General features: G+C 36.2%; 1 protein-coding gene across 1 annotated transcript in view; it reads left to right on the forward strand.

The window, feature by feature from the left end:
• MEGF9 (multiple EGF like domains 9) overlaps positions 1 to 12071 on the forward strand; it is an 82912-nt gene that overhangs the window by 37148 nt on the left and 33693 nt on the right. Inside the window, exon 2 of the mRNA XM_004423374.3 lies at positions 4847 to 5048. Coding sequence (XP_004423431.2) covers positions 4847 to 5048 — 202 coding nt within the window. The remainder of the gene's footprint in view (positions 1 to 4846; positions 5049 to 12071) is intronic.

Below are 12071 nucleotides of genomic sequence, written 5' to 3' on the forward strand. Positions count from 1 at the left end.
TCATCATTTTAGATCAGCAGTAGTGCTGTTATCAATTAACATTTCTTTGTTTATGTGATCTGCATAATTGAGGACACAATTTTTTCATTTTCTTATTCAAGTCTTTCATTTACTGCTTTTATATCTTCAAGAGGCTAACACACTATTGTACCAAACTGCCTTAGTTTCTAGACATCATAGTTAATTACAGCGCTCAGAAAGGACTTGGAAAAGAGGCACACAGAAACAGAGGACACATTAATTGGGACATACTATCACAGCTAATATGTTCTAAAAACCCCCATCAAAGCAGCTGCACAACCCTAAAACACAACTGAAATTCTCTAGAAGATATAGTGGACTTTTTACTGAGAAGGAACATGAGGTGGTTAAAAGTTGGATGCAGAGAGAAGCCTACCAGGTATATGCAAGACCTAGAAAAAGTCTTCAGTGTGTTCAGGAAGATAATCTCTTACCAGGACAGGTATCTATGCACAAAGGGGGGACTTCTAAACAAAATTATTATTATTATTTTTTTAGTGCTGAAAACTTTTCATCTGTTGGCCCTTGGTAAGGAATGTTTGAAAAAGTGCAGTGTTTGATTTAGATGCGATGATTGCTTTGGATACTTTTACATCAAAATCATCCCATAAGTTCAAGTTCTCAGAGAAAAACGCCAATTTGTTGTCTTTTCTCTGGGCCTTTATATTTCTATTTTCAAACAGTTTGCCCCAAGATTTTAGTTTCTTATTCTTCTTCAGGGTTCAAATCACTGTATTTCATTGCTCTTCAGAAACCAAACAAAAAGAAAAAACATTGCCAATGTTTGCAGTCTCTCTGCTAACATTTATGTTACTCTTCTCTAATTTATTTCTCTTTAGAGTTTTCCTAAGAATTATAGGGCATTGAAAGGAAACCTGCTACTCAAATGCCAGAGAGTTTATTCCACATTTACTCTTAGGCAACCAGATGAGCTTTTTGGCATTTCATTCAGACTTGTCTGTGATTAGCTTTTTGTGTCCTCTTCATATTGTTTCATTCTCATTAACATCCACACTAGTGACTTACCATTAGTCATGTCACAGGCTCTTTTATATTGCAGTCGTGTCTAAGATTCTACCTCGTTAAAAAGTCAGCACTTCATCTCTTGTCTTGGCTGTAGGTCCTTCCCACTGCTTCTATCAATTGAAATTTCCTTTCTTCTTTTTCATATTGCCAGCCTCGTCATAGTAAATTGCAGTTTCTGCATTGACTCCTATCTGGTTCTATATGAATATCAAAAACTGTGAAGGCTCTGAGATTTTACTCTACTTTCAAGCTAACAAGTTATCCATGACACAATTTCTGTGTGTCATCCTGACACAATTTAATGGATGTTCATTGTGCTTTACATTTATTACTGTTGCTTATACTTTTCATTTAACTTGGGTCATTTCATTTGAGGCCAGTCACTGGGATAGGGCCTTGGATTCTGAGCTCCAAACAGAAAAGATGTGTGTGTTGCCTGGCACTTGGTATGCTTTGGTTCAGCTTCCTGTTGCCTGGCACTTGGTATGCTTTGGTTCAGCTTCCTTTCCTTTGGTTAATTTGGGGAGGAATGTTAACATGATAATGTATTTTTGTCTTGATACATCACCTTTTTGGTGATGGACTTCATCCTGGCACTAGGGTGGTCTCTTTGCTGAAATATTTTGCCATTCACCCCTCTACTGTTAGGATGATTAGTACCAAGGGTGTATAAATAACAAATGCTCTTTTTCATCTTCTCTGAAACCATGTCCTAAATCCTTCTGTTTTTGTCATTGTATTTGTAGGCACCCATATTGGTAGTGTATGGAGCCTAGCAAATGTAGGACACCCTCTTATTCTCTACCTAGATGACCCACAACTTGGATTTCTGAATGCCAGGACACTAATTATATTTCCCAGACATTGTCCAAAACTGCCATGGTAAGAAACCCAATCCCAGGCTTTTTAGGTCTTATCCATAAGGCGTAACAAAGCTGTGGCCTATGAATCTGACATCTGAATTGTGTTTATGTTATTTTATCTGGTATCCCTTTCTTCCAGCTACTGTATTATTACAGTACTCCAAGCCACTTATAGCTTATGTGCTGGGACTGAGTGTTGTGGGTACTATATTGTGCCCTGTTTACAGATGAGGAAAGGAAGGCACAGGAGGTTAACTACCTTGCCTAAGGTCATAAACTTAGTAAGTGATAGAGCTGGATTTCAGCCTGTAGCTGTCTACCTCTACAGTCTGTGCTCATAACCGCTTCACTTTGCTGCCTCTTCAAATTATTGTCACATAAGAGTTATAGGTAGTAGATGTTGTTATGGATGCAAGCTAGGGGCAATAGAGTTAGAGCTCATGGAGGAGTAAGTTTCAGCTGATTGTTGAAATAAGGGATAGGTCTGAATTTGTGGAGAGAAAAGAGCATTCTAAGGAGCACAAATGAGCAAAGGTTCAGAGATGGGACTAAAATGAGTATGCTCAGGGGACAATGAAGAGATTGAATTGGCTCTATAGAAATAATAAATAACCAATGAACTTGGTTAATACTGGAGGTTTATCCATTAGGATTTTACTGAAAAAAATACTTAGTTTTTGTCTCAAAGTTCTTAGATTAATTAGGTTCTTTTAAAAAAATACTACTAATCTTATCTCATTCATTGGGAACCCTGATTCAGGTTTTAGATGGAAGTACATTAGTAAGGAAATAATAGCATAAAATTCTCAGTCTTGATTATATAATAGAATTTTTTCGCCTGTTTGGTTTTCTTGAGCTAGTCCTGCCCACACCAGCATAATTTGGTTAGTTTAACTTGTGGTAAAATTGGTCTAGCAGGAGGAATTGGATATATGTTGAAATTCTACCAGATTTTGGAAGAAAAACATTATTTTAAGCGTTCTGGTCATTTTTGGTGGAATGAAGGCGTTGCCACGAAGTTGTCATTGGCAGGTTTCCAGACCACTAAACACGGCTTCCTTATTTACAAAAACCACATACACACACACACAGAAACTAGAAATAACGTGAAAACATGTAACTCTGTCAAAGAAATGTCGTGCTTACATAGCCTAGTAAAATTAAGAATCTCTACTGAAATGGGAAGCTGATTCCTCTCCTAAATGTGAGGCTGAAGAATCTGAACTCTTCTCTGGGTTTTGTAACTAATTCACTACCCAAGCTTGAAATATACATAAACAAATCACTCACCAATGTATAGTCATTCATTTGGTAAATTTACAAATCAGAAGAGGTGTGAAGAGCAGGGAGATCAGCCGACACCAAAGGTTAGGAACTGAAGAAGTGTGGGAGGTATAGAGTTGGTATAGAGTTGACCAAGTGGGAGTATCTTTGTGGAATCCTTTGTTTTGATTTGTGTGGATACATTGCTTTTGATGACATAAAGAACTTGAAGGTTAATTTCCTTTTCTAGAGTAGAGAAGCAAACTCCTTTATCACTTACTGTTTCAGACTCTGGATTTACAGTTATCCAGTAACTTTTTTTTTTTTTTTTTTTTGGTGAGGAAGATTAGCCCTGAGCTAACATCTGTTGCAAATCCTCCTCTTTTTGCTGGGGAAGGTTGGCCCTGGGCTAACATCCATGCTCATCTTCCTCTGCTTTATATGGGATGCCGCCACAGCATGGCTTGACAAGCGGTGCATCGGTGCGCACCCAGGATCCAAACCTGCGAACCCTAGGCTGCCAAAGTGAGCACATGAACTTAATCGCTATGCCACCGGGCAGGCCCCTCCAGTAACTTTTTAAAAATCATCAAAAATTACATTAAAGATTATTTTTCCAAGCTAAATTTTTATCAGTATAATGCCATTTCATATAGTGCCTTACCTCTTCAGAAATGTAATTTGTAACATAGATTTTACTGGGCTTTTTAAAACTAGGTTCATAGCTATTTTGAAATGAAGCCTATTTCTAAAATATGTACAAGATCTTATTTTATCTGCAGTTAATTTTAACTACATGCTTTTGCACATGCTTACAAAGTCCCATGTTGTTACTGTGTCAAACTATGTTGAAAATACTTTCTTGTTCATAAAATGAGTATAAACAATAGCAAAAACCAAATCCTAACTGATCTTTAAATGTATCTGCATTAAAAGGCTAAAACCAAGGACTTCTAAATATTCTCTTCCAAAGAACTGTTTGAGATATATCTAAAGAAAATGTTTATTTTCTAAATGTTTTAATTTGGGAGATTCAAATTGTGATTGGTTTTAACCCACTGATAAGGAAGACCGTGTAAACTTTCTCATCTGGAATTTATTGTTCATCATTTCCTCATCTTAAAATTTCAATTCTCCATTAATTTCTTTCTGGGAAGAACATATTCATTTATGGTTCCAGGTGTAGCACAATCTTGTTTGACCTGTGTTAGTTACCACAGTTAATCGTCTGAACCTTACTTAGGCTTTTGCTGCTATGCAATGGGATTATCTATTATTTAACATGTTGTCATTTCCAGCATGTGCTCTCAGTGTCATGTAAATAAGCACAGGCCCTGCCTTTGGAGATTTCCAATCCAGAAAAACTAATAATATACAGACCCACATGCACATTGAAATGTAGGGTAAGAGCGCTAGAAGATGAAGAGTACTGGAAAGGAAATTGAGAATGTTAGTTTTATAATTATGAACAATACATAGTTTGATGTACTTTACTGTATATATTTCCCAATTTAAATAAACTAGGATAGAAAATGAATTTGAACTAGAATTAATTTTATCCATCCTTACAAAGTGGTCATGAACATTTATTAAGAAAAATAAAATAGAGTTGATTGTATTAAGAAAGTGTTGAATCTTAGTTAATGATGCCTCTTTTCTTCTTTCCTTTGCAGAATATATATGTAATTGCTCTGTGATCGGAAGCCTGGATGGGAACCGCTGCAACCAGACCACAGGGCAGTGTGAGTGTCACCCAGGTTATCAGGGGCTTCGCTGTGAAACCTGCAAGGAGGGCTTTTACCTGAATCATACTTCTGGGCTCTGTCTGCCATGTGACTGTCGTCCACATGGAGCCCTCAGCATACTCTGCAACAGGTAAGCAGCAGAGGGTGGAGGTGAAGTTATGTTTATTTTGCCAAGGGAAAAAGCTCCTGCTCTCAAGGACCAGACGTGTTTAAATAAATGGGGAAGGGGGCATAGATTTACAAAATAGTTCAAATACTTTTGTTCCCTTATTTTATATATTGTTTTCAATGTCAAGATTAAAAGCCTTCTAATTTACTGGTTTAGTTCTTCAAAAGCACCTGTGTCACCAATTTTGCTTTGTGATAGTTTCTCTAAATTTCATGGAAAAAAATTATTGAGAAAGCAGTCTGCTTTCTGGAAGCAATAACTTCCAGGCATTTCCAGTGGAAATGTTCTTGTTATGTTTATTAACATACCATTGGAGTCTTAGGAAACTTATTCTTTGGTTTATTTTTTTCTCTTATCAAAATTCTAGAACTGTGTCTTTACACATCTAAGGCTTAAACTTCGTAATATCTTCATTTCTTTAGCTAGTGGGAAAAAGACTGATTTCACTCTATATACCAGTACATTTTTGGGGACCAAAACTAGATTAAGCAAGAATTGTCTGGAAATTATCTGTAAAATAGCATGTTATTTGGAGGTGACTTAATCTAGTAGAATAGTGCCCCATAATCTAAGGATTTGCTTCTACTAAACTGAAAGTAAGTGTTCTTTGACCTTGTAAGAGGCACTTAGCTTTTTGTGCACCCCAGGTCAAAAAGTCAAAGAGACAGTGTTATATAATGAAAAGAACACAAGCTTCAGAGTCAGTATAACCTGGGTGTGGATCCAAGATCTGCTGCCATTGAGGAGCTTTCTGTTTTTGACAAGTTATTTCATTTCTCTGAGCCTCAGTTTCTTCTCAAAGTTGTGAGGGTTAAATGAGTAGAATGTACATAAAATGCCTGACACAGATCACTCAATAAATTCTGGTTTGTTTTAATTTCAAAGGAATATTGTTGGCTTAATGAGGGAATATTTTTAAAGAACTTTTAGCTCCTTGTCAGAAAAGATTCTTTCTGCTTAGCAGTAGCTATTTTGGATGCTTTATAAATCATGTTGTACTATTGTATCATATTGTATTTCTATTAAAAATATAGAAGTGAACTTGATTAAGAACCTTATAATTTCAAATGCAACAGTAATTAATGTTTGTGATGCTTGGTATTTTAAAATAGTTATTTGTCTTAATCCTCACAACAACTCCTTTTATGCAGGTTATTAAATCACAGAGATAGTAAGTGGCAGAGAAGGAATTCCAAATTAGGTATCCTTCCTAATTCTAAATCCAATGTCCTTATCACTATGCCAAATGACTTCTGTAATGAGAAAACTGATAATCACTCTGTTATTTGAGGTTGAGAATATAGTAGTTGCTTACCGTTGCTAAGCATGCCCTTAAAACTCCCTTAAAAACATGCCCACACAAGTTATCTTCAGATGTGACCACATTTCTTACCATTTTAAAAGATGAGATTTGGATAAGTTTCTTCATTCTGGTATCTAATGGTATGTCCACTACTTGTTTTAGAAGATTCTGCAAACACATTTGCTTTGAGTACCGTTGGAGAGAGAGAAAGGTTGTTACTGCTAGGCCAAACTACCTTATTAGAGAAGAAAGAAATGAGAGGATTGAGAGAGAGTTTTGAAGCTGGAGAAGAGCGGGGGGAAAAAGTAATACTATATTTATGTAATATCTTACTGTTTTCATAGGTCTTTACAAACTTTCTGATTTATCTTTTCCCTGCCAGTTAATGTCATTAAGTGACGTGGGCTGAAACACCATTCTGAAAATAGATAGCAACTATAAAGTGGTAGAAAAGGGCATTGGACTAATAATTCAAAGGTCTAAGGCAGGGGTCTGTAAACCAAATCCATGAACCAAATCCAGCCCACTACCTGTTTTTGTAAATAAAGTGTCATTGGAACACATATATACCCATTTGTTTACTCATTGTTTATGGCTGCTTTTGTGCTGCAGTGGCAGACTTGACAAGTTGTGACAGAGACCGTATGGCCTCCAAGCCTAAAATATTTACTATCTGACTCTTTAAGAATAAGTTCACCAGCTGCTGGTTTAGGGTTCCAGTCATGGTGGGTATTGCCAGGTAACCATATAGCTTTGGGTAAGTCACTTTACTTCTTTCAAGCATTTGTCTTTTCATTTGTGAAGTGAAGGGAATAATCCATGTCCTGTCTCTCTCTTGTATAGAGCTGTTTTGTCTTAAGGATCAAGCAAGATAATGCATGTGTAAACTTTCACAATCTGTACTTGCTAGACAGACAATAAAAATAATAATAGGAACCATTTATTGAGCATGTACTCTATGCTGGAGCACTGTGGTTAACTGCTTTATGTACATTATCTCCTTTAATCTTCACAAAAACTTCTTTGAGGAAAGAACTAGTATTTTCCCACTTTGAATATTAGAATTTTGATGTCTAGAGGATGTAGTTAACTTGCCTAAGTTTATATACTAAAGCTGCCATTCAATCCAATTGAACCAATGTAATAAGCAAATGCTTATTCTGTGAAGCAGAATGATTTCACAATTAATGTTTTTCCTAGTAGAAAGCCTGTTGGTATTTAACACCCGAATATCCCAGAATGTACTTATCTCTCAATTCAGAGTGTTTTGGCTGATGATTATGTAAGAAAAATTTGTATTTATGTCCCAGAAACTCAATAAAGCCATATACAATGTTTTAAACAAAATAATATGTGGGAAATCTTGTGTTAAACTCCAAATATAATTGATAGAATGTCAGAATCACATGTGGAAGATTTATAAAGTGCACCACATGTCAACAAAGAGAATGTGCAGTGTGTTACTGCACATGAAGCAACTGTTAACAACCATAAGAATTGTTTTTAATCAGGAAGTGATTTTGTAAGCATTTTATATCTTAATATGGGAGTTTGTTACTTATTTGTGCTTTACTGTGTTTTAGTTACACTCTAGGAAGTTGGTTGGTGGTTTGGGGTTGCCATGTAATGCATTGTAATTTTTTTTTTTTTTTTTTGGTGAGGAAGATTGGCCCTGAGTTAACATCTGCCAATCCTTCTCTTTTTGCTGAGGAAGACTGGCCATGGGCTAACATCCATGCCCATCCTCCTCTACTTTATATGGGACACCGCCACAGCATGGCTTGCCAAGCGGTGCGTTGGTGTGTGCCTGGGATCCGAACCGGTGAACCCTGGGCCGCCACAGCAGAGCGCGCACACTTCACCGCTTGCGCCACCGGGCCAGCCCCTGCATTGTAATTTTTTTCATTTAAAATATTGGAAAAGAGGTTCTTTGTTAGCATTTCATGCAGAATATCTTATTTTTTTGTAATGGATGGTTGATGCTAGGCAGGAGGTGGAAGATAGTATTATTATTACCTGGTCTACGTGGACTTTATTCTATGTACCTGATAGATTCTATTATTCTTAGTAGGTCTTTTTTTAACATGAGTAACATGTGACTTAATATGATCTGCATAATATCAAAGCATGTTGACTTTTCACACCCTTTACCATCATCTTCTAATTGAAATCTGGAAGGACCTTGCTTCCCTGCAGCCTTTTCAAGTGATGACTGTTTTCCCTCTCTTACCTCTCAACCTGGAGTTGGAATGGATATCTTCCTTGCTCCTCATTGCTGCTCCCAGAGTGCCTTCCCTTCTGACTCGCTATTATCTCTCCAGCACTACGTCTGTCATAATTCTGGATGATTTCAATATCTATAGATGTTCCTAACAATGCTTTGGCCTTTCAGTTTCTTGACCTCTCTTCCAATAAGATTTCCTCCATACTTCTTCTCATCTTTATTTCTTTTACTTGCCCTATTTCTTGATTGTCTTTGTCCCCAAGGATAGACATATTAAATTTTTGAGATAAATCCATAATTCTTTTCTATGGGTTACTGCAGAATAATATTTAATTAAAAATTTTTTAACAGTATTATTTCAGAATGTCAGGCAATTTGTCAGAACAAGCAATACATCACAAAAGTCATTTAAAAGCCTGTACTTAAAGTCATTAGAAGGAAGGCATGGGAGCTCTAAATCCAGCTCTAAGCACTCTGTTTCTCACTGCCGGAAAGGAAGTTAAATCGACATGAGAATAGAGGAACAGAAATAGGAAGTTTCAGGGCTATGTGTTTTGGCAAGAACGTATGGGTAAACTATGATGAAACACCTCTATGTTCTGCTCAGCTATAAATTTGTGTGGGTGAGTTAAGGGAAAAAGGAAATCTTAGGCAAGTAGTGTGATATGTAGTAGAAAGGAGGTGGAATCTGAAATTAGTAGACTTTGATTCCGTTCTTGGTTAGGCACTTATTAACTCTACGACCTTGGTTAAGACGTTTGATCTCTCTGAGCCTCAGTGTTTTTGTCTGTAAAATAGGATTAATATATGTAACATGAAGGATTTTTGTGAGAATTAAATTATGTGTATGTGTGTGTATGTGTGTGTATATATCTGCTAACATTGTGACTGGCACATAGATTCAGCTCAATAACTCCCTTGGAGTTGAATCTGTTTTTTTAAAAAAAAAGCAAAGAATAGAATTGGTGACTCACAAAAGATGAAGATTAAGTCAACCAGTCTTGGGTTAGAGTAGGGATTGGGATATTTGTTTCTGTTGGTAGGCTAAAAAAGAAATTGTTCATTATATCAGGAAAAAAAAACAGTTTAGCTAATTTTGTTCCATTTTCATAAAGAAATCTATTATACCTTTTAAAATTGGACATTCTGTGTTTTAGAATAATAATAATAGCTAAAATTAGTTGAATACATGCTAGGCACTATCCTAAGCCCTTTGCATGTAGTAATACATTTAATCCTCACAGCAACCATATCAGGTAGGCACTGTTATTATTCTCATTTGTACAGGAAAATAATGGCAAAATAGAATGGCAAACTTATGAGGTAGTAGCCAGTGAGTAAGAGTTGGGATTTGAAACATATACAATCTGGATCTAGAGTATATGTTCCTATCCACTACGTTGGTACAGGCTTTCTCAAAATCTCAGATATTGAGCAAAGTGAGTGAGTATTGTAAGAAACTCTGATGCTGTGGTACAGACCACTTGATGTTTTATAGGAATTTCTTCTGATTGTCCTCTGGTAATCAGACCCTGACCCTGGTGTGATGTAGCTCATGCTATATAAATAACTCTTTTGGGAAGGACTAATCCCCATTTTAGCTTAGTAGAAATTGAGAACATCAGAGGATCAGCCCTTCAAGGCATAATTATCACTTATTATATCTATTATACTGCAATCTCTTTATGTTGAGTGTTTTTTCTAAAAAAGTGAGGAATAGAATTGATAACTCACAAAAAAGAAGTAAAAACTTAAGAGTAAAAACAATATTGCTTTTGCTCTTGCCAAGAAACGTATAATCTATGCAAGACTAAAGGACACGAAACTACTAGGAGCTGATACAAAACAGTTTATATATATATGCCACATTTCTAAGTAGAGTAATTTAGAGTGGGAAAAGAGCAGGAATAAGCTGAAGTAATAAGGAAAGGCTTTTCAGAGGAGGTGGAGACTGAGATGTGCCTGACAGGTTATGATTTGGGAAGGCAGAGAGATGAGAAGATGACCTTATCAGGAGGAAAAAAAACACAAGAATTCCAGAGAATTTCCTAAGATTACACAATGAGATGAGAAACCCTAACTCCTAACACCTACTCAAATTCTCTTCTGTCTTGACCTCCTTGTTTTCTTTTTAAAAATAAATAAAAGTAGAAAAGTGGACTCAATTCTGTCCTGATTCTCTCATACATCTAATGTCGATGGAACAAACAGCTGGCTTTTAAAAAATTCATTCTCTGCTCTTTATGCCCATACATTTCAGTGGGAGTTGCCCCAGTGAGGGTAGAGTTGGGCTGCAGGAGCCAGATGTGGGTTGAGCAATGTCTTTGTGTGCAAACACAAAGTCCTTTATGTACTGACAGATGGCCACTGCCTCACATCACCATTGGTGTTCCAACCTGTTTAATTGGGAAGGAATTGGTCTGCAATATCTTAACTTTTCATTTTTGCTTTTGGAATCCATTTCTAATATTTTCCTGATTCACATTTGGACATATGTTCAATAAATGAATGGAGAAATCAGTAGCATTTTATCTCAAAAAGCAGTATGCCTAGTAAGAGCCTGAATCTCTTAATACATCCCTTAAAATATTGTCAGGGCTGACTTTATGTGTAGGCAATTATGTACTGATTTGAGATTTTTTAATATATTCATAGTAGGTTAGCATACAAGGCGCATCATTTTAAACTGTCTCTGTAAGACAACAAAGAAGTTCTGTAGTGGTATAATATCCTTTTGCATAAAATCTGTGGTTGCTACTATACAATGTATTTTGAAAGATTTACTGTTTTGCATTTTAAATTATGGGAATGTGCCCCAGGACAGAGGGAAAATTTTTACTCATGAAGTAAACTTATGCTGAAATAAATGTCAAATAGAAAGATCATAAAATCTCCATGGCTCACATTCGTATGAGGCTCTGAAAATCATCTCCTGTGTAATAATTGGAAGTAACAGCTGTTTTGTAAGCTCTTATTTATTACATTGCCTATAATTGTGGGAGATCAAGAAAAAGTTATGTGATCACTAAAAACAATTAACAGTTGAGAAAAGCTTGTCATTTTATTCACTCGTTTCATTTAATAAAGACATTGCATTTGCTAACTCTATGTCAAAAAACATTATACCTGTGTTCAAGGAACTTACTGTCCAGTGGCAAGATAGAAATGCAAACAAAATATGAGTATTCATAAAGTACATAGGAGATTCAAGGAGGTCTTGAAAGAGGAAGTTGCTTTTAAATAGAGATTTGAAGGATACGTGGAAGTTTGTGTGAAAGAATGAGGCATTTTTAGTAGATTGCAAGTGGCTCACTATTTCTTGAAGGCAGGATACACTTGGTGGTGGTGGAGAGGAAGGGTTGAAGAGATGAGACTTTTGTCTGTTTGTTTACTGTTGTATCTCTAACACCTAGAGCAGTGCCTGGCACAAAGTAGACTCAGTAAATACCTGATGAAT

Source organism: Ceratotherium simum, chromosome 29 (genome assembly GCF_057802395.1).
Source record: "Ceratotherium simum simum isolate JZ-2026a chromosome 29, ASM5780239v1, whole genome shotgun sequence".
Lineage (NCBI taxonomy): Eukaryota > Metazoa > Chordata > Mammalia > Perissodactyla > Rhinocerotidae > Ceratotherium > Ceratotherium simum.